Source organism: Python bivittatus, unplaced genomic scaffold, assembly GCF_059951505.1.
Source record: "Python bivittatus isolate LINGU-HERP-01145 unplaced genomic scaffold, Pbiv_v1 ctg000100_np1212, whole genome shotgun sequence".
NCBI lineage: Eukaryota > Metazoa > Chordata > Lepidosauria > Squamata > Pythonidae > Python > Python bivittatus.
Genome location: NW_028277038.1, coordinates 66,360 through 87,017, shown reverse-complemented (window position 1 = coordinate 87,017; position 20,658 = coordinate 66,360). Strand labels below are relative to the sequence as shown.

The following is a 20,658-nucleotide window of genomic DNA, read 5'->3' as shown; positions in this document are numbered from 1 at the left end:
TCCCCATTCCAGGCATGAAATGCAACGGCCATTGGGGTGGAACCCTTCTCTCTAAGGCCCAGAAAACGGCCCCTCCCACTAGTACGTTTCCCAATCCCCTTGCCCTCTGCTCCCCAGAACAAAGGGCACTAGACTCCCAGAGCTGGAAGGGAATGTCAGGCCACCCAGTCCGACCTCGGCCCCATGCAGGCAGGCGTCCCAGAAGGGTGTCCACACACCTCCAGCAGTGGCCTGCACTACCAAGAGGGGACCATCCCGGCATCTTTCAGCTCCTTCAAGGCTGCCATTCTGCTTAATTCACTGCCAGGCAAAGGCTGCATGGCTCTTCCCACTGTCCTTCCAGGCACTCTCCCTCCAGCTGGACTGGTCCTTAAAACACACCAGCCTGAGCGCACCAAATGCCTCACGGGCTTCCAACTCGATTCTAGGAGTTGCTGGTCCGGCTGGTCCTGAAGAACGCTGGTGCACTGCTAGGACAGGGGGAGGGCAAACCTTGCTTAGAAGAGCTGTGCTTGCAGTTTGGCACCAGAAAGTATGATGTGCCTATGGAGTTGAAGGAGCGGATAAAGGTGCTCTTTATCTTCTTCTGACCTACAGTTTTCAACTCTAGTTTGAAGTGAACTAGGCTTTTGAGATTCAGCTCAGGACAGAGCTAACCTGCATTGCTGTCAAGTCGAGGAGGGGGAGGAAGTCAATGTTCAGGCAGGAGAGAACCGAGAGTCAGAGCAATGGAGGGTGCACAACTATGGCCCTTCCCATTGCACAGCCAAGGGGGAAAAAAGGCTGGGAAATGTTAGACCTGCCCCAGGATGAAACAGAAAGACAAGGCAAGCTGAAGCTGCGTCGTCTGTTCTGGAACAGCCCCCTTTCTAACGTGGCCCCACACCAAAGCTCCTTCCTCCTTGTCCTTGTTTCCATAAGCCTCCTGCACTGCTCCCTTTACCCCGTGCCAGGAGCTGCCCCCTGCGCAGTTTGCAAAACTGCAAGTGCAAGTGCAGGAAAAGGCTCCGACTGCCTCCCTGGGCTGGCCGAGGAGGAGGTGTGGAGACGTCTCTCAAGGTTGGGAGGGGCAAGGTGCTCACCCGCTGTGGCAAAACAACGGCCCACCCAGCACCCTGCAGCGCAGTCGCAAACATCACATCCCAGATGAGCTTTGCAAGGAGCCTCTGGATAAATGAACACAACTGCTGCTCCAGCGCAGCCAAGAAGCCCCATTAAAAAATGACTGAAAAGCTGAAATGCTTCTTCATGAAAATTAAAGACAGATTGCAAAGAATTCCCTGCTCATCAAATTAAAAACAAGAACCCTCTTGATAAAAATGCTTCGGCGGTCGAGCCCTATTCTTTCCTCCTGCACATTTACGCAAGGAACGAGGGGAAGGTTCGGCCGGTGAGAAAAGGGCCCCAAAGCACGGCCTTTCTCTGTGCCAGCTCCTCTAGCAGCCAGCAGCGCGTGGCAACCGGGACCAGGGGTCCCTGCCCTCGGCTCACCTCGAGGACCGATAACAGGTCAGCAACTGCCTGTGGCTGTATGTTGCGCTGACCGCAGCTCTTGGAGACCACTGTTGCAAGTCCACAGAGTCAGTACAGTGGGAGCATCCAGAAACCCATACGGAGCTTAAAAGAGATCTCACTGTGGTGGTAGGGGGAGGTGCAGCCCCCTGTTGAAAACCTGGCCAACTCAAAACGGCTCCATCGGCCGACTGCCCTATTTGGCCACGCTGCCACTTGCCCCGGCCCTCCCAGGCCCAGGTAGCTGGATCGCCAGGATGGCCAGCCAGGGGATGCCAGACGGCCGTCAATCACAGGGCAGATTTTCTGAAAGGACTTGGCCCATGTGGTGATACTGGAGAGAAAATGCACATGGACGGAAAACTCAAAGCATTGAATCTGCTACTTGCACCAAACAGCCACTTCATTGGTGGGAGAATAAGAGTTACAATCACAACCAAATGAAATGGCCAATTTGGTTTTTTCTGAGGAAAGAAACCTTACATTCTGCAAAAGCCATGTGGAAAAATGCAGTAGCCCGTAACTAGCACTCAGCCCAAGCAGCAGGTGATCTGAAGGATATAGAGAAGTGGGTAGCTTTTTCTACCAAAACTGGGGGTGGGGGGGTTGAGGAATTTACAAAAAAACCTTGAAATTTTGCTCCAACACAGACTATACAGTAACTGGTTCAGGAAAATGGAGGAAATTTACACAACAAAGAATGAATCTATCACAGAGCTGCCATTTGTGAATACCTTTCCCTAATTAAAGAGCCTATACAGTAAATTCCAAAATAAATACATTTCATCACTTAAGCACATCAAATGTGTGAAATCAGAACAATGTATGCAGAGCAAAGAGGAAACTGGAAGTGTCGGTCCTACCCACCCCTTTGGTCAGTTGCTGTCCATGAGTTCAACTTCCAGCTTGTTTTCGAATCATGAGCAGAGGGCCACAGGCTGCAGCCCCAAGTGTCCCTGGGAGCTCTCCTCCCGACACCCTGGGCACTCACTGGCATTTCCAGGACTGCTGCCGCCAGGGCACCAGATAGCCACGAAGAGAGAACTGGCTGATATCTAAAGCAAGGTGAACTACTCTGCTCACTGGCAGCGTTGCGCACCAGCCTTCTGCATGCAAGCAACGAGTTAGCAACGATCTCCTCCCTGAAGGCTGGCACCTGCTCAATGCCAAAATAGATGCGGAGCACCTCTTTTAGAAAGCTGCTGCCATTCCCCACCCACCCCCACAAGCCAGAAAGGGGAGAAGTGAAGGAGGGAGAGGGCGTGTCTTCCCACAGAAGTCAGGGCAGAAAGAGTGGCTTTTTTGATTCACAGAGAAATACCAGGACATCTTTTGTGCTTCAGCCTGCCCCTCGGCCCCTCTTTCCTAGCATCGTGCTCAGTGAAATCTGCCTTGGAAATCAAAAAGCCCCCCTAACCTTTAGCAACCCCAAGACCACATGCTTCCATCTTTACCAATCAGCGGGATTTTGTACCTGTGGCACTTGGGCAGGGATGGCTTTGCCAGGAAGAGGCCTGAGGAAGCACACCCATATAGGACGGACAGCAGCCCCCTACCCAGCCCCTTGTGCACAGGACAATCTGAGGCTGGGCCAGGGTTGCAAGCGGCCTCCAGAGGGGGACCAGAGGAATAGGCAGCCAAGCGCTGGGCCCCCCCGGCTGCCCGGCCCTTCCATTTGTACGCTGAGACCGAGTCTGAGACCCAGGCCGCCCTGGGATGGGTTTGCCCTAGGAGCCTCGTCCGCCTTAGGGTTAGGGTTAGGGTTAGGGTTCCCACCAGTCTGGGTGGGAAAACTGCCCCTCCCCCCGTTTGAGGCCCCAGGAAGCCAAGCCAGGCCACATCACCTGACCTGTGAGCCCCCTGCCCCCCAGTTCTCCCCCACTCCAGCCCGCGAAGTCCTCTGCCCAGATGCCAACCCGCAAGGAAGAGCTCTTTGGAGTCAGCCTTGTTTGCCATCGGGAAGGCATATGTCTGCTTCCAAGAACAAGAGGGTCACGGTGACTCAAGAGGGGACCTGATGTGCCTCAGAGCAAGGCGCTTCCTGGCCTGGAGCCCCTCTGCACCAGGAGAGCTCCAACTGTTTCTCTGTTGGCCGACGGGGCAAAGGCCTGCGTGGTGCTGTTGCCGCAGCAGCACAAAAGGGCTCCCCACGCACCTCATGTGGAAGGAAAAAAGAATTAAAATGGATTCTGGCTGTGAACAAGCCAAATGCTTCCTCTGCTCCCCTTTTCTGGGGTATCCACACATCATGGCTAGCACACAGTTACTCTAAATTTCTGGACTCCTGATACTACTGAACTAGAGCTCTAGTGCAGCTGATTTATCATCTCCCCAACAACAGGAGAAAAAAGATGGAATAAGCAGTGGGGAAATATGGCACATTACAATGGCAACAGCAGGACCCCTGAAAAGGAGGAAGCAGTATTATACAGTAAAAGCCTCAGCTGGATGTTCCCCCAGAAAACGCCTTCTTTGTTTCCTACTTGAAGACCCCTTTACCATTTTGTTTCTGGCTATCTCGACAGCAAGAGATTTACAGAAAATGGCTGTCTGCACAGAACGAGATTCACGCCCCAGAGACCTCCTGGGGGTCGCCCGACAAACTACGCATGAGCCGAATCGTTCCCCACCCCTCCCACCACCACAACCCCTCCCTTCAAGAGTAATCTCCAAACAACCACACTCCTCCCCCTCCCATGCCCAGAGCACCCTCTCCCTGGCTGCTCTTCCTGCTCCGCTAAGACAGAGCTAAGACAGACCGGAGGAGGGAGGCGCGTGTGCAGATCAACAAAAGAACCGAGCCACGCGAGCCACGAAAGGGTGCCCAGGAAGGTGGGAGACTATTTCGCGCTAGAACAGATCAAAGAGCCAACTGGCCTCTGCTCCTGAGGCTGCAGTTAAGGGAAAGCACTTTGTTAGGCACGATGTGGAAGCAGGATTACAGCTTTGCTTCCAGCTCTGTGAGCAATGGCTTGCCAGTTCAACGCGTGTCCAGCTGGGAAGCCTCACCTTGCAACAGCCACTTTCTGGAGAGAGCCAGGGTAGACTCGGTGCTGGTGGCACATTTTCGCAAAGGCCCCTGCCCAAAAGCACATGCGCATGGACACATACACACATGACTTCTGATACATTCAGCAGCTATGGGGTGAGTTACAGACACACTCTGTGGGTTTCACCTCTTGGGAATCCACTTCAAAGCACTTCCAAGGGGAGAGCTTGAAGGCAGGGCAGCCTCTGGTGCCCAGAGCTGCATCGAGTTCTTTGGGAGATGGCAAGGATCGACCCAAAAGCCATTTGGTGCACAAGTGGCAGGACTGCGTGGCGCTTCAGGAACCCGAGGCTGTCCACGTCAAGGGTAAAGAAGGGTCCTAAAGTCAGGTGGGAGGCAGAAGACGCAGACTGGCTCCCCGCGACGGTGCCGGCTGGGGCTTCCACGCCAGGCCTTCAAACCCCCGTATCTGGCAGGATGTTCCTGTCCCTCAAGCAAAGCTCTAGGGGGCTCCCGCCCTCCGTCCTCACACGCACCCCCACAGACACACATCAGTGTGGACGCCCCTACCTTTGGCCATTTGGGGTTCAGAAGCTGGGCCTTCACGGCATCTTCCAGAGCTCTGTCATACTGCTGGGTTTTCATGTATGCTGCGGAGCGGTTGCTGTAGAGGATGCAGTTCTGGGGATCAACCCCCAAGGCTTCGCCATAGAGCAGGATGGCTCTGTGGAAGTCACCCGCGTGACAAGCCTGGTTGCTCTGTCGCACCTTCTCCACAAACTCAGCCTTACTCAGGATGGGCCCGCTGGACCCCTTATCTCCAAGGCCTTTGGACCCAAGCAGAGAAATCTGGCAGGGGAAAAGGGGGCATTCGCTTAGGCGCTGTGCTATCTGCATGCAGTGGGAGGTCTTCCCACTGGGAAGCCACGAGGTGCGCTGCGCTCAGCTCACCAGGAAGACAGAGCAGCCCGTTGCCAGGTGTGAAGGATGCAAAGCAAGCAGGCCCTCTCCCTGCCCGGCTCTCATCCTGGAGCCCCAGCAAGAAAGGCCCCTTTCCCTTAGGACCAACTCCTTCAAACGAGGCATCCAGGGGCATTCACTGCACACCCTCAAACCAAAGCCCTGCAGGGAACCACTGCCTCAAGGAACAAATAAACAAGCTTATTTCTTGCTGCCCTGATATTGACATATTCCTCAGCCAGTTTCCAGTCCCAACCTGTCTCTTGCGCAAGCAGAAAAAGCAGCTGCCAGAAATGCTCGTCCCAAAGTCTCGTACATCAATAAACGCTAAAGAAACTGAGAGGCATGCAGACTTCTGATACTCTCGTGCACAACTAGAGTAAAGGCAAAACTACAACTTCATTTAATGCTGACTTTGATTCTCCTGAATCAGTTGGCCCAAATTTTACGTGGGTCTTGGACAGAAGCCTCCAATCTGCCCAAGGCTCATGGTCAGTGGCTGCAGAATCTGGCCTGATCCCTACAGACCCTCCTCAAGGGCCTTAACGACCAGCAAGTTCTGCTCTCCCCTCCTCCCCAATCAGTCTGTCTCCCTGAGCAGGAGGGCCATGGCTGAAGAAAGAAGTCCATGAGGGCAGAAGCAGAAGGAAGCTTACCACCACTGCCGAGCTCTCTGCAAGCCAACAGCTGCAGGGCAAATGGGGGAGGCCAAGACTCCTGAATCCCTCCAAGGAAGTCCCCTGTGTGGCCTAGTCAGGCAACAAGGAGACTGCCAACAGCATGCTGCAAAACCAGAGCCTAATTTGCCCTCTGCTGAGGACCTTCAAGCGGGCTGGACAAAGGAGCAGAACACCCTGCGAGTCAGAAAGGGACTCATCTCAGAATCGGTCAGCACCAGAGGAGGCTCCCTGCTGCTAAAGCCCAAGGCTGGCCTGGATCCCAGTTTGAACACCGGGGCTTCCAGTTTCCACATCCACTCAGGCCAGACATTCCCCCCAATCTGAAGCAAGCAGAACTGGCTTCAGCAGGAAGAGGAAGTTATTGAAAAGATAAGAAGCCACTTTTCTGCTTCCTTATTACAAGCTCCAGTGCACCTACAGTTTCCAAGTTAAAAAAGCACCTGCGAGCCCAGGTCCACAACTTATTCCATCTCTGTGGGAAGACCTCCCAGCCCGGGGAAACAGCTGATCTCCAGGCAGCTACATTGCCTGCAGCCACCTGTATGCAAAGTGGAAGCTTTGGATCCAGAGGCATTCCCCGGATGAAGAGCAAGCAAGCCATAATTCGACTTAATCCTCCCTCCCTCTCTCCATGTAGGACGTTGGACACAAGGGGCAGTAACTAACGTCCTAGATCCAGAACTAGTAAAAGAATTAAGAGGAGAATGTGTGTTCCCTTGGCTGGAGCATGGGGCACGACCAATGAAAAACTGAAGTTAGCAGTATTTGGGAGAGCTCCCGTAACATGCCAGGCTCTCTTCCACGATTTTGCTTCAGGTGAATCAAAGTCAAAGACCCAGGAAGCTTGGGTCAGCAGCATGCTGGAGAACAGGGAGTTAATTCCTTCTTTTCCCGTTCTTGAATTTTCAATCCCTCCAGATCGCGCAGACAACAGTGGGAGCCCAATCTGCTTCCTGTCTTTGAAAGCCCCTCGAGAGCAGCTCTCCAGACCAGAGTCGCCCCGGCGGGGACACGACAGCCGGATTCCACGCAGGGCTTAACGGACTATTCGGAAGGCGCTCTTCGGCTCTGCGAGATCTATCGCCGGGAGCGCCGGAGCCCCCTTGCCTCTGCCCTTCCACCGCACCGTGGGGGGAGGCGGCGTTTGCTCGGCGAGTCCCGCGTCGGCCGGGGTCACCTCCGAACAGGAAAGGACACCGTCCCTCCGGTCGCAGTCCTTCTGCTCACCGGAGGAGGAACGGGGGGCCGGACCCGCCACAGGGGCCTCTGGCGAGACCCGCCAGCCGGCCCCGCCGCGAAGGGGGTCTCCGAGAGGGGAAGGGCGACGGGGGCTGCCGCCCGACGTCCGGCAACGGCAAGGGACGCGCTGCCCAAGAGGCCGCCGAGCGCTGCTCGGAGAGCCGCCCGGGCGCGGAGGGCCGCGGCGCTCCTCGGGCCCGAGGCGGCGCTTCAGGCCTCGCCCCCGCGCCCGGAGCAAGTGGGCGCGCGCCTCGCCCGCCCGCCCGCGACCGGCCACTACCCGGCCTGGCGCGCCACACGGAGCCAGCTTTCTTGGGCCGACGGAGCCCGCCGGGAAAGCGGGGCGGCGGAGCGAGGGGACCGCGGGCAGACCCGCAGGGACGGCGAAGGGCGGGGCTGGCCGGGAGAGCGCGGCCGGCAGCCGCGCGGACCCGCCTCGGCGCCCGGCCCGCGAGGGAGCCTCCCTCCGCCGGGCTGCGTCCCGCGCGCTAACCCGGGGCCGTTGCGCCAGCCGGCGGGCGGTCGGAAGGCGCAGCGCGTCCCGCCGCGGGGAAGCGTCGCCGGGCCCCGCTCGGGTCTCCCGCCCCGGCCAGTCCCGCGCCGCAGCTCACCCGGGCGAGCAGCGGCTCTCCCGCGCCGGGTCCGCAGCCGCCTTCGTTGTGTCGCCGCCGCCGCCAGGCCGCCGCCGGCCGCTCCATGGCCCCCGGGGCCGCCGCCGCCGCGCCCAGCGAGCCCGGGCCGCCCCCGCGCCGTCTCCGGGTCCGGCCGCCGCTTAGAGGGCGGGCGCCGCCTCGCGCCGCGCTCCACCCCGCGGGACGGCCGGGCGTCCCTCGCCCGCCCTCGCCCCCTCACCCGCCCCCCTGCCACTCCGGCGGAGTTTTCCAGAGTCGGAGGGAGCCCCGCCCGGCCGCCGGCCCCCCGCCCGGGGGAAGGGGCGGTCCGCGGGCCCCGGCCCCCCGGCCCCGCCCGCGGACGGAGCCCGCCGCGGCCCGCGCAGCTGACGAAAGAAAGGAGCGCGCGGGCGGAGGGCGCCGTTCTCAAGTTTTATTGGCAAGGAAAGGGGTCCGGCGCAGCCGTCAAGGCCCCGGCGTCGCCCTCTGCCTCCTGGAAGGTCCGGGCTCGTCGTCCTCCTGCGCCGGGCCTCGCTTTCTGCCTGCGGGTGCCTGGAGGGGCAGAAGCCTCGGTCACGCGCGCAGAGCGAAGCCACTCCGCTCGCCTCAGGCACCGAGGCAAGGATGCGGGCGTGGGGGGGCAAACCGGGGCCGGGAGGGACGCCCGGGGCCCCCCTCCCCACCCAAGCCCAACCCCGGCCGGCCGGTCGCTACTCGAGAACAGGGGACCGGAACGAGGCCTGAGCCGGGCCCTCGGCCCCCAGACTCGAGCAGCGCGGGGTCCCCGGGCACCGCTTAGTCGGACATGGGAGGAGCCCTGCTCCTGGCATAGCATTACGGCAAGCCGGGCTTACAGCCGCGGGCCCTTCTGGAACAAAATGAAAGGCAAAGGGAAGGAATACGCACCAAAGTCCGAGGCGGAGGGTCAGCGTCCTGCGCTTGAGCCAGTAACTGCTGAAAAGTACGCCTCATATTTTCATCCTGCAAGGAACACGTGCATAGATTTAAGGCAAACCCTAGGACGGCACACACGTCGGTCAATGAAACACTGGGCGAATGCTGAGGGGGGAGCCACAGTGGACGGGGTGCAATCCTGCCATAGGAAGTAACCCCCCTGACCTACGCAGCATTTTCCTCCATCACCCTGCTTCCCTGCACGCTCACCTACGAAGCAATAACTGAAGTCCCTTTTAGCTAAGCAGAGCTCCACAGAGCCTGGCAAAGAAGAGAAACAGTACGCTGAAGAAAGGCAGGCAGGAAAGGAAAGGAAACCTGACTCTTGCTGGGCATAAACCCATAGTGCGCTTTCCAGATTTTGCTCACGGCTGCCTCCCGTCACCCTTTGGACCAGAATTTGGCAAAGGGGCGCTCAGGCACACCCCGCAGCCTAATTCCCCTTCTTGCAGAACCGTAACGCGAGCAGCAAGAACAGCTTGGGGACCCCACCTCCTCCTGGCATTCTCGACCCCCAATCTCCTCCAGAAGAAAATTCCTCAGGTATGCAGGCGGGACCCTTGCAGATGGGCAAGTGCCTCTGCCCCTACCTGCAGCCAGGGATGCTCCAAGGCCTCTCCTATTTTCAAGCGCTTGGTGGGGTCCACAACTAGCAGCTTCTCAACCAGGTCAAAAGCTGCGAGGAAGAAGCAGAGCCCTTAGCAACAGGCGGTTAACGCAGGGGAGCTCCACCTATTGCTCTGGTGCGTAAATGCTGTCAGCGCCTTTCCTTGTCCTGTGCCATCCCTGCGCTCCCCCCCTCTCCTGTTGGAACTGTGACAGCAGCTGAGAAATTTATCCCTCGACCAAACAATGCCACCTCTCAGGACTAGGAAGCACGTCTTGTCGGGGGTCTGCCCTCTGGAACAGCAGCTCCCCAAGGTCTGTACGGCTCCCACCCTGATGATGCTCAGAAAGTCTTTGAACGCTTGGCTATGCTCCCAGGCTGTGGGGTGGGGCTCTTCTGCTTGTTTGTATGGTTTTTCTTCTGGAGGCACAAGATCTATTTCATCGTTATTTTATTATTTGCTTTTAAAGTGTAAGCTGCCCAGAATCATTTGGCTTCCAAATTGCATAGATAAATAACCACACTATGACTAACCTTCCGTTAGCATAAGCCTAGGAAGGGACAGAAAGGGGGCAGGGCCCCCCATCATCTCACAATGCTGGTGAAGGCGCTGACTTTTTGGAAGGCCTGTAAGCGCAGCTCCTGCCACGGTCTCCAAAGACCCCTTTTGCCCAAAGCCTCTGGCCCAGGCGCTTCCTCCAGAGGGAGGAAAAGGCTGAAGGAGAGGCACTAGCTCCTTTGGCTTCAGCCTCATCATGCCTAACATGGCGCTTCTACGGGCTTTCGCCAGAGGCTAGTCTTCCCCAACCTGTTTCTCCCAGGCAAGGGTACAGGTGGGCTCAACATCCAGACTTCCCCACCAGCTCTTCACAGCTAAGTACTCCCCTCATGCCAGAGAGGGCTGGGCGTCTCAGCAGCCCCCTCTCCTTGGAGGTTTACTCAGGATGGAACCCCAAAGGCCGCAAACCTTCGGGCAGTCCCGCCTCAAGAGGCGGAGTGGTCATCCCAAAGGCCTGCTGACTCACCATTCTACAGGTGGCCAAAAAGCGGTCAGCTGGTGCCCCCCAGGTCCTCCCAATTCCTTGAGACAGCACTGCCATACCATCTTTGGATACGTCCTTCCACACTTCTTCAACGTAATAGTAGTCTCCACTGGCAATCTGCTCTCTCAGAGACGGGCCAGCACGTTTCTCAGTGAAGGGCGGGTAGCCAGAGAGGCTGAGCAAAAGGAGGAACAGAAATGTCCTGCTCTAGCCTCTTCTACAACAGGGGGACAACTGCAGCGCACACCCCCTTTTTGTAGTCCTCAGAGCTGCTTTTGACTAGGTTTCTCACCATTCTGAGGTAGAAAATGTGACAACTGTCGTGTAAATCCTAAAACAGGTGTATTGCTTTTTAAAAAATAAAATTTCCCAAACACATCCCAAAGTTCCAGCCCTCAGCCCTCCATCAGAATAATGTTCAGTCTGCCACCAAAAGGTGGCCCCTCCCCTCCATCTCTCCAGCATGGCTAAGTTTCACGTCAGGCTGCCAAGGAGATGGGGTTTGGGGGGTCACTCTTGCCCTGACCTGCAAGTTTTGCAGGGCTGCGATACGCTGCCATCCTATAACGCCACCCAGACGTTACTCCAACTTCAGCGGGCTTACACCTAGGTTCGGCATTAGTTCTTGTGAAGAACAGAATGTAAATCAAAATATTTTACCAGCCATACTAGACTTGTTTACCACATAAAGAGAATCACTCCAAGGCTCCAGCAGTCCACAGATCGTCCATATCCAGCTGTTCCAGCAAAATGTAGAATTTCTGGAGCAAGGTAGTCGGGAGTACCACATAATGTTTGCATGAGAGAAGTTTCTCCAACAATTTTGGATTGCCCAAAATCTGTAATCTTGTACAAGGAAAGTGAGAACAGTTCAGAACTTGAAAGAAAACTTTTCCTTGTGCCATTCTGTCTCATCGGAAATGTACATCTTACTTTGCTATCTTATTCAGTATGAAAGGAATGTCCAATTTGCCCTCAAATTCAGAATGGAATCTAAATTGCAGATCCAATGAAATCACCTATATTTGCTGGAGGAGAGAAGCGGGCCATGCAAACCAAGAACAATCAGAAAATGCACACCCCAACTTTCCTTCCTACTTTGCACTTCTCTTTACTCTTCCTTCTCTCTCACACACGTATATCCCTGTTCATTAGACAGAGAAGACCTGGATTTCACATTTCTCAGGTTTAAATGTTGAATTCCATGACAACAGAGCAATATAGCTTTGGAAAACAGGGCATATTTCTCTGGGACAGCACTAGATAGGGAAGAGAGGAGAGGTGGAATCCTCAGTGGTTCTCCTGCACTTTTGAGATGTGCAAAGCACCGAGTTATTAGCCAAAATGTTGTTTATATATATTTTGAGTTAGTATAACAATGATAAAATTCATGACACACCATCAAGGACCTTTGTCATTGTTACAGTAACATGTCCACATACAGCCTGTATTGGCAGAGCAAGTGGCATTTTCCACTAGTATAATTCGATTCCCCTTTGCATATAGACCACTCACCTTGACAAGGCAGTTCTCTTCCGTAGACGATAAAAGCACATTCTCTAATTTCAAATCCCGGTGAATTATGCCATGTTTGTGAAGGTACTTTGTGCAATATCAAAAAGGGAAAAAAGTCATAGAATAAATGGACTTACAAGAAGATGAAAGACAGGAGTCTGGTAGCACCTCTTCAGGCTAACATATTTTATTTTTAAGGTATAAGCTTTGCCGAGCTACTGCTCAATATTCACTGTTATTCACACCTCTGTTCCAACTGTCTTTTAGCTTCTGTTTGAGCTTAGTCATAAAAATGCAGTGCCTTTTTGACATGCTCCCCAGATGTCAAACCCCCATTCCTTACAGAGACTGCTGGATGTAATGCAAAGCATACAACCGCCTCGAGATTGTCAGCCACAAGCCCAGTGAATGTGCCAACAGAAAATACTGCAACTGAGCCACCAGCCAAACTCCCTTTCTGAGATGTCACAATTACCTGTACAGCCAACAACATCTGGTAGAAATACAGTTTGCAAGTTCTTTCACTCAACCGTGCTGGTCGCTGAACCTTGTCAAACAGTTCCCCACCTTCCATCCTGAAAGATGGGGGGAAAAAGATGGAAAGTTTTGTTTTCTTTCTAGGAAGCACATGTCAATGTAATGCATGGAGATCCAGAACTTGTCCTGAAAGACCTGCTCTTCCTTAAGACAGAAGGCAAGCCAAAGAAAAGAAGGGGTGTCCTCTGCAGATGACTCCAGCTTCCAATTTTCTGCCCTGCTGGACCTCATGGTTCTTTGAACCACAAGCATTTGTGATCAAGTAACTCGTTCATCAGACACCTCATGTGGACTTAGCCAGAAGTCAGGTGCTGAGACAGACCACGTGGAACTTTTGAAGCAGCAGCTGGACAAATAACAGGGATGGACTCCACTTCCTACCATTAATTGGGCTATCCCAATTTTTCATAGACATCTTTTCTTTCTTTTCCTTCACCCTTAACAGCCCATCTCCTTAATGTTGCTTCTTTCCTGCTGGTTTCTGGGCATCCCTGCGTGCTGCCATCTCATATACTCACTTTCGTCGTGGGTGCAAAATCATGAGCCACAAACAGGAACTCAGAACAATGACTTACAATTCCAACACAATGTAAAAGTCTTTTCCTTCAAAGAAGTCTATTATCTTGATTAGGCAGGGCTGCAGAAGGAAAGAAAGACAATATTCAGAAGTGATTCTTAAGAAAAGTGTTTAAAACAGCAATTTATTTTTTCTTTTGAAAAGAGGGGTTGTGAATCCATACATGCCACCTTACTAAGTATTCTTAAAAAAAAAGAAGAATGTCAGAGTCTTCAAAGCAAATAAACCTTACCAGTGGCCTAGTTCCAATCAAAGGAGAAGAGGCGCCAAACCAACACAGAACAAGCTACTAGCCTTGAAGCTTGACTTACGTGGTTGATCTTCTTCAAGATACCCACTTCCGTTTCAATGTTAAAAGGTTTGTCCTGCTGTTAAGTAATGGAGCATCAAAATATAAAGTTACTTGTGCAGCTTGAATTCATCCTTTTAAATGGAAGCAATTTTCAGAACAAAGGAAGCTCACAATTACCACAAAAATGTGCCCAAGACCCTGATAAGAATGGCTGCTGTAATGAAGCAAAAACAGCAGGGAAAATGAATTGAAAACTCTCAGCTGAACTGCAAACTAAGTTTAAAGGTGAAAGTTTTGCATGCACAGACAGACAAAGCAGACTCATGGAGAACAGATCTTCACCTTAAAAAGTGAAGTGGGGGCACAGACTGGTAACTGAAGCTTGTTCGTGCAGCTGATCTCCTACCACTCATTTTTCTCCAGGGCTGCACCCGTCCATTCAGTAGCTGAATGGGGGGACCGGCAGCGGGGCAGTTTAAGATCCTCGTAGAAGAACTATGCACCTGGATGAAATTTAAGCCCCCTGGAAATTTGAAGGCCTTATGAAGGGGTTCCCTCACGGTGGAGGGCAAGGGGTTTGAGCAACGTAATAGGCCAATCAATATTTTCTTCTGGCATCAACCTCTAGTGAAAAACACACAGAGAGTAAAAGCATTTAGGCCACACGGCGCTCACAAACACCCAGCCAGATAACACACAGACATGTTGCATCAGTCAGTCAGGCAACTCTCTCCTGCTGTGAGAGCCACATATCAAACAAGTTAAAATCAGGGAAGCAATTCCTGCGCTATTCTCAGTCACTTTAAAAGGACGCTTTGCCTCTCTTCAAAAAGTTTCCTTCCAGCTAGGGTCAGGGCACAAACAAAATACAGAGACTTACCACTTGTGGCAAGAGGTCAGTCATAAACTTGCACTTCCTGATGATTTTTATGGCAACTTTGCTATAGGTGTCCTTTTCAAAGGCCAGCTTCACCTCTCCACAGGCCCCACTAACAGGAAAAGGAGGAACTCGTTGCTGCTCCAGCTGTGAGAGAGACCTACGCGCAGGGTGCCTGGCAGCCACGCTCTGGCCTCTCCTCCCCCAACGGGCAGAGAGGAGCAAGCAAGGGCAGGCCCACATGGCTGATTCACTTGCCGGCCAGGACCAAGAGACCCCCCCGCCCCAAAGGATGGCCACTGGAAGCTTTTGCTCAGCTCTCTGGCCTCATCTGGTTCTGATATGGTCCGTTCTGCCCAGGCAGCACGAGAGCAGCTTCAACCAACGCAGAGAGGTGGATTTCAAATTTTCCAGGTGGACGGAAACCAAACCTGCCCCCCGAGAAAAGGATCCCTCCCACCGACCTGCCCAGCGTCTTTGAGATGATGTATTTCTCCCGCAGTTCCTTGGGATATTCCAGCTGAGGGCCAGCCTCCATGAGGTCAGAGAACACAAACACTGGGAAGGCGAGCAGAGAGGGCACTCCTGTTACGATTGGCGCGATGCCCCTTTGCATAACCTAGCCCTAACCTCCATGAGCATGGCTAAATGTGGAGACGTAGTAACAGGACAAATTAGTTTTGTGTCACCTCGTTACACCTCCCTTGACGTTTTCAAGAACTGAGGCAAGTGCCAGTGGGCCGAACGTCTAGGTCTCAGTGGCAATTAAAACAGAATAAATCATCGGGCCCAAGAGTTCAAATGGAAACTTGTTTCAATGGTGAAATGCAAAAAACACCAACAAGAAAAAAAGATAGGGATTATGCAGTGAAAAAAAGAAAACCTAGATTTATTAAATAGATAATATTTTCTGATGAATTTTAATTTTGAGTAGGAATATACTTCACATTTCTTAGTGATTCTTCAAAACTGGATAATTCTTCATTCCACAATTCAGATGTATAAGGAATATTAACTTTAGTTTTACCTTAACATTTCTTGTAAAAACGAACTGTTGGTTTCTATTCAGATACTACATCTCTTATGGATCCCAAAATTGCCTTGGAGGCTGATAGAGCATCAGGACCATACTATATAATTAATAATACACACTTCAGTGATTTTCTGGTCTTTTAAATGGTTGATTTTTTCCAGACTTTCTTTTCTGATACATTCAGTGTTTTTACTGTTGCATTTTGTAAGATGCCCAGAGCTGTGAAAGTTTGGGGTGGCCTATAAATCTCATAAATAAATAGCCAAGCCAAGTGAATGAGCCATACCCTCAACACGTAATATCCAAAATCTCTAAAACAAATGTTAGAACTCAACTGATCTAAAGCGTTGATCTTTTGGAGCCAAAGGGCTCCCATAAGATATCTTCCCTGCTACTTTCAAATTTGGGTTATTCCACAAGATCAATTTCTCGTGTGATTTGGAATCAAAATATTACTGTTTACCTGTTAGTAACCAAATTTGATGACAACACCAGTTTAGTTACTGAATGTAAAAAGAGATCACAACAAGCATCAAATATCCTCCTAAGGAAGTTCATGGACTATAGCAAAGTGGGATTTGCAGGAGCAAAAACTATTCCAAATTCCATATCTAATAATGAGCAGGAAACAAACCTTGGGGGTTGTGACTGAAAGTATCAGTCCAGCGTGAAAATCAGCTGGGCCAGTCAAAGAACCACTAGCAAACAAATAAAAAGACCATCTGCCTTTATGTAAACAGGCTCAGGTTACCCCTTGCGCTGAAGGAGGCCTCAGGATGCACAGCTGAGAGCTAGATTCCTAGAGAGCAAGGCTGTCTTCAGCTGCCCAGAAAAGCAGCCAAGGCAGGAAGTGTTCAAGGCAAACTGTGGCCATCTGGAAGGGGCATTTGCCCAAGAAGCATTCAACCTAGAGGCCAGCTTTGTTTCTTTTCCTTAAAGCTGTTGGGTGGGGATCAAAAATATTTGCAGGCTCGTACATGCTGCCGGAGCTCGCTCCTGCTCTGCCCAGACAGGCACTTGGGAGTGCAGCTGGCAGGAGTCCAGCCACAGGAGCCTCTGGGGTTGGGCGGGTGGGGGAAGCACAGAGCAGTTTGTAGAGCCTGGGTGCACTCTGGCAGGGATCCAGCCCCAGGCACCTGTACTGCGCGCACCTGGGCTGGATCGCCTGAAGGAGAAATGGGGAGAGCCAGGAGGCGGTTCTGCAGAGACCCTACCTCAATCATTTCTGAGCCATAGGGGAGGGCTTTGAATGCCCTCTGCAGGGTGGGGGTCCAGCCCTGGGCGTGGGAGGTGTGCCAGGTGAGTGCCAGCCTGCTTCTGAGTTTGCTCTTGCTCTACCTGGATGGAACAACATCCAGAGAGCAAATGTTGAACAGCGTGCGTGCATGCGTGCGTGTATGTGTCTGTCTCAAAAGTGGGTCTTCCCTCCCCCCAGCCGTTTGGGCACCAAGCAATCTTTTCCTACCTTTGTTGTGCGGCAAAGACAGGGCAATTTTGGCCACGTGAGCCAGAAGAACCTTCCTGCCCTTGCCCACCACGCGGTCATTGACAAAAGTCCCATTGGCGCTCTGGTCTTCGAGGTACGTCATGACGCAGCCCCGGGGCCCCGGTTCCTTCGCAGAACAACAAACCGGCGCTCAGCTCCCACCGATGCCCAGGACGCCGCCCGCGGTCCCGCACGGTTCGCCGGGGAGCGGCCGGCGGGCGCGGCAGAGCGCCTCCTGCCGCCCTTCTCCCAGGGGGCAGGCGCCCAAGCCGCCGCCGGGACCTACCCTGAAGATGCGGAAATGCTTCTTGCTGTACTGCCGGTAGGCTTCGCTCTTGGCCAGATCCAGCTTGGAGAAGCTGTAGTCGCAGCCAGGATCGCGGCCGAACCAGTACTCGTTTTTCAGGCAGACTGAGCGGGAGGAGGACGGCCCGTCAGCCCGGGAAGGACGGCAGCCCAGCCCAGCCCAGCCCAGCCCAGCCCAGCCGAGCTAACGGGGCCTCTCTCCGCGCGGCGGTCCGCCCGGGACCCGGCGCAGCCCGCCCCCGCCCCCGCCCCCGCCCCCGCCCGGGAAAACGCAGCCCGGAGGCGCGCCCGAGGCTGCGCTCGATCCCAGGCGCGCCGGGGCCCTCCCCCGCGGGCGCGCGAAAGCCCCCGGCCGGCCACGCACCACAGTCGGGGAAGCCCCTGGCCAGCCCGTAGAGGTGTCCCCACGGCCGAGGCGCGTCCGCCGCCACCTCCGCCACCGCCGCCGCCTCCTGGTCCTCGGGGATTGCGGGCAAGTCGTGCGCGGGGAGGGTCTCCAGGGAGCTGAGCGTGCCCGAGGAGGAGCTGGCCGAGGAGCCCGACGGCGGCTGGCTGGGCTGAGTCCCGGCCTCCCGGAGCGGCGAGGGCTCCCGACGGGACATGGGTCCGCGGCACCCGGCCGGCGAGGACGCCTTCCGCGCTTCCCGCTGCTCCGCCCCGCCCCGCCCCGCCCCCGCCGCGCGCCTGCGCGGGCAGGGCAGAGCCCGGGCAGGCCTGCTGGAGCGGATGTGGCGGCGGGCGTTGCGCGCGAGGGCCCCGCGCCCGTGCCCGTGCCCCGGCCCGCGCCGCGCCCGCACCCAGGCGCCGGCGCGCTGCTGCTGGAGCTGCGGGGCTCCGCTGGGGGCGGCGGCGGGGGCGCCCGGCTTCTGCCCGTCGTGCCGCGCCCTGCAGCCCCCGGAGCCCCGCGCGGACTTCTTCGGGCTGCTGGGCTGGTGAGGCGCGCCCGCGGCGGAGGGGTGGGGGGCGCTGCGCGGGCGCCGCTGACGCGCTCTCTTCCGCAGCCCGCGCGGGTTCGCCGTGGACGTGGCCCGGCTCCGGCAGCGCTTCCTGGCCCTGCAGCGCTCGCTGCACCCGGACCGCTTCAGCCGCCGGCCGCAGGTGGGACGCGACCGGGGGGCGGGGCGGGACCGGGCATGCGGGCGGGAGTGACCCTCCGTGCCTTGCAGGCCGAGCGCGGCTTCTCGGAGCAGCACGCCGCCCTGGTCAACCTGGCCTACCGCACCCTCCGCAGCCCGCTCAGCCGGGGGCTCTACCTGGTAAGGCGCGGGGGCGGGGGCGGGGGCGGGGGCGGGGCGGGGCGCGGCGGGGCAGCCGTGAAACGCGCCCTCTTCCTCCTTCCAGCTGGAGCTGAGTGGGCTCGAGCTGGCGGCGGGTGGCGACGCGGAGGCCGAGCCCGGCTTCCTCGCCGAGGTCTTGGAGCTGAACGAGCAGCTGGCGGCCGCGCGCTCCGGAGCCAGCCTGGCCGCGCTGGAGCGCCTCCTGGCAGGTCGGTGGGGAGCCCCGGGCGGCGGGCGGGCGGCACGGCTGCCGGAAGCGCTGTGGCGGCCCCTCCGGGCTTCCCCGCGCCTCGGCGACCAGCCTCCCCAAGGGGCGCCGGAAGGCCGCGTGGCTTCCTCCTCCTCCTCCTCTCTCTTCCAGCAAAGCAAGAGGAACTGGTCCAGGAGGTGCGCAAGGCCTTCGAGCAAGGTAGGAGGCTTTGCCTCCCGGAGGTGGGGGGCTTTGAGCGGACTGACTCCGGCCCACTCTGCTCTCCCGGAACCGCCCACTCTGACCGCGGCTGGCGAAAACCAGGACTGGGCTCATCCAGCCCCTTTTAGGTCAGGAAGGTCTGCTTGTGTGCAGGCAGAACCGGCAGACTTCTCTGGGGAGGGGGAGGAGGTGTAAAAAGGGGACAAGAGGGCTTGGCTGTTGCAGACAAAGGGAAGGACCTCCCGGACCTGCTGAGTTACGCTGCTGCCCTTTCCAGAGTTCTGGCTTTGTGGCCTTCCTCTGCACTGCTGCCTTAAGCAGAAATTGTTATCCATTTGTGTACCTGAGTTTCTAATCCTGCTAAGAGGCAGTTTTTTCCTCCTTTTGATTGTTCCTTGTTTTGTGAAGTCATGCTAGCAGGGTCTGATAATTGCCTGTTTTTAAAAAGATAAAGACTGAGGCTCGATGGAACTCTTGTGCCTGGACACAGCCATGCAGTTTCCTTAGCAATGGTACAGAAGGTTCTTTTGGCTTTCCAGGTTTTTTTCCCAACTTCCCAGTCTAGTGCAGAGCCCTGGGAATTTTTGGCATACAGGCTAACTTTTTAAGTCTTGTTTCTGTCTTGTAATTGCAGATGACCTTCATGAGGCCAGAAGACTCTTGGGCAAAATGAAATATTTTGCAAACCTGGAGGAGAAGGTGAAGGAAAAGAAAGCCCCTTCCTGATCCTTCACCATGTTCAGTTTTCCCTTAGGGCAATCCTTGCCTGAAGTCCCATGGCGTGCTTATTGATTGCCTTGTCCCTTTCCCGCCATGGAGCAGCCACCGTATGATGCAGGAAGGAACCCCCTGCCCTCTGCCTGGGCCAGGAACTAGCTGTTCAGCGACTCGCTGCCCCGCGCCTGAGACCAAGCCGGAGGGAGGGAGACGGTCCGCTTCCCCTGGGGTCAGATGGGAGGGAAGACTCTCATCTCTCCGGCCCTGCTTGTGAGCCAGAGCCAGAAGCTGCCTATGAGCGAGCCCCCAAGATGAAGCGAATCAAAGTAAAGGCGCTTGGAAGAGGGCATGTGTGTACTTCTTGCGTCCCTTTTGGCAGAAGTGGGCTGAAAATGCTTGGGGGGGCTCTCTTGCTTTTGCTGCCCAGCAGGATGGTAGGCAGCATGACAGGGAGGAGATTGCTTGCCCCACCCTTACCCCCTGTAGCCGGGGATGCTGGGGTGGGTTCACAGAGGTTGCCAGGGCAAAAAGGGAGTGTGGTCTCCTGCCCAACACTCCACAGAAAAGTTTCTCAAATGGCCAGAAGCGCCCTGAATGGCATGTAGGTAACGGTAAGAAAAAGCCCTGCAACCAGATCAGGCTCTAGGGTGGCCTCGCCCAACGGTCACGAACTAAGCTTACAATTAGGTTAAGATGAGGGGCATCCTCCTCCTCCTCCTGCCAACTGGTCTTTCTTGTGACTTGAGTTCATGCTGTGCTTATTTTATAAGCCTCTATTTTCCCTCATGATTTTCTAAGCAAAATACCATGAGCTTTCCACATGTGTCCTCTTTCTGGAGGAAGTGTTCCAGTTCCCTCTTCCTGCCTTAGAGGCTTCCAATTAGCGTAACATGCACTCCCTTTTGGACTCCTAGCTTGCCCGTTTACCACAAACCTGATCCCTGGGACGATGCTTTCGCTAACTGCCACCCAACCCTGCCAGCTTTAACCCCGCTGGATCTTCCCATGCTCATCCTCTTGACTGTGGAGTGGCT

General features: G+C 55.3%; 3 protein-coding genes across 14 annotated transcripts in view; 1 reads left to right on the top strand and 2 right to left on the bottom strand.

Annotated features, from left to right (window-relative positions):
* Window positions 1-8,210, bottom strand: part of TTC28 (tetratricopeptide repeat domain 28) — a 49,891-nt gene extending 41,681 nt beyond the window's left edge. For 2 of the 3 annotated variants that reach the window (XM_088135004.1, XM_088135005.1), the window contains exons 1-2: window positions 7,992-8,210; window positions 5,072-5,350 (exon numbers count right to left, since the gene is read on the bottom strand). In XM_088135004.1, the coding sequence (XP_087991130.1) occupies window positions 5,072-5,350; window positions 7,992-8,078 (366 nt within the window). In that variant the 5' untranslated portion in view covers window positions 8,079-8,210. The remainder of the gene's footprint in view (window positions 1-5,071; window positions 5,351-7,991) is intronic. The other variant, XM_088135007.1, reaches the window with a different exon arrangement.
* A 194-nt stretch (window positions 8,211-8,404) lies between these two features.
* On the bottom strand, window positions 8,405-17,855 carry CHEK2 (checkpoint kinase 2). 3 transcript variants are annotated; one of them, XM_088135018.1, is made up of 14 exons: window positions 17,583-17,855; window positions 17,199-17,323; window positions 16,892-17,039; window positions 14,858-14,951; window positions 14,397-14,505; window positions 13,536-13,592; window positions 13,223-13,284; window positions 12,586-12,685; window positions 12,111-12,197; window positions 11,278-11,441; window positions 10,655-10,770; window positions 9,536-9,621; window positions 8,898-8,972; window positions 8,405-8,543 (listed from the first exon to the last, which is right to left on the bottom strand). In XM_088135018.1, the coding sequence occupies exons 1-14, from the start codon at window positions 17,818-17,820 to the stop codon at window positions 8,457-8,459; spliced, it is 1,548 nt and encodes a 515-aa protein (XP_087991144.1). In that variant the 5' UTR covers window positions 17,821-17,855; the 3' UTR covers window positions 8,405-8,456. The 3 variants fall into 3 exon arrangements, 2 of the variants coding, with proteins under 2 accessions (XP_087991144.1, XP_087991145.1); XM_088135019.1 differs by lacking the exon at window positions 13,536-13,592; XR_015795124.1 differs by lacking the exon at window positions 8,405-8,543 and having other exon boundaries at window positions 8,897-8,972; window positions 10,578-10,770.
* Window positions 17,856-17,887: 32 nt separating this feature from the next.
* Window positions 17,888-19,971, top strand: HSCB (HscB mitochondrial iron-sulfur cluster cochaperone). 8 transcript variants are annotated; one of them, XR_015795126.1, is made up of 7 exons: window positions 17,889-18,150; window positions 18,220-18,316; window positions 18,385-18,474; window positions 18,560-18,704; window positions 18,857-19,035; window positions 19,542-19,606; window positions 19,730-19,748. XR_015795126.1 is itself a non-coding variant. In XM_088135027.1 (7 exons), the coding sequence occupies exons 1-7, from the start codon at window positions 17,945-17,947 to the stop codon at window positions 19,781-19,783; spliced, it is 705 nt and encodes a 234-aa protein (XP_087991153.1). In that variant the 5' UTR covers window positions 17,890-17,944; the 3' UTR covers window positions 19,784-19,971. The 8 variants fall into 8 exon arrangements, 6 of the variants coding, with proteins under 6 accessions (XP_087991149.1, XP_087991152.1, XP_087991151.1 ...); XM_088135027.1 differs by having other exon boundaries at window positions 17,890-18,150; window positions 18,857-18,904; window positions 19,730-19,971; XR_015795125.1 differs by having other exon boundaries at window positions 17,888-18,150; window positions 18,560-19,035; window positions 19,730-19,765.
* Window positions 19,972-20,658: the final 687 nt, after the last annotated feature.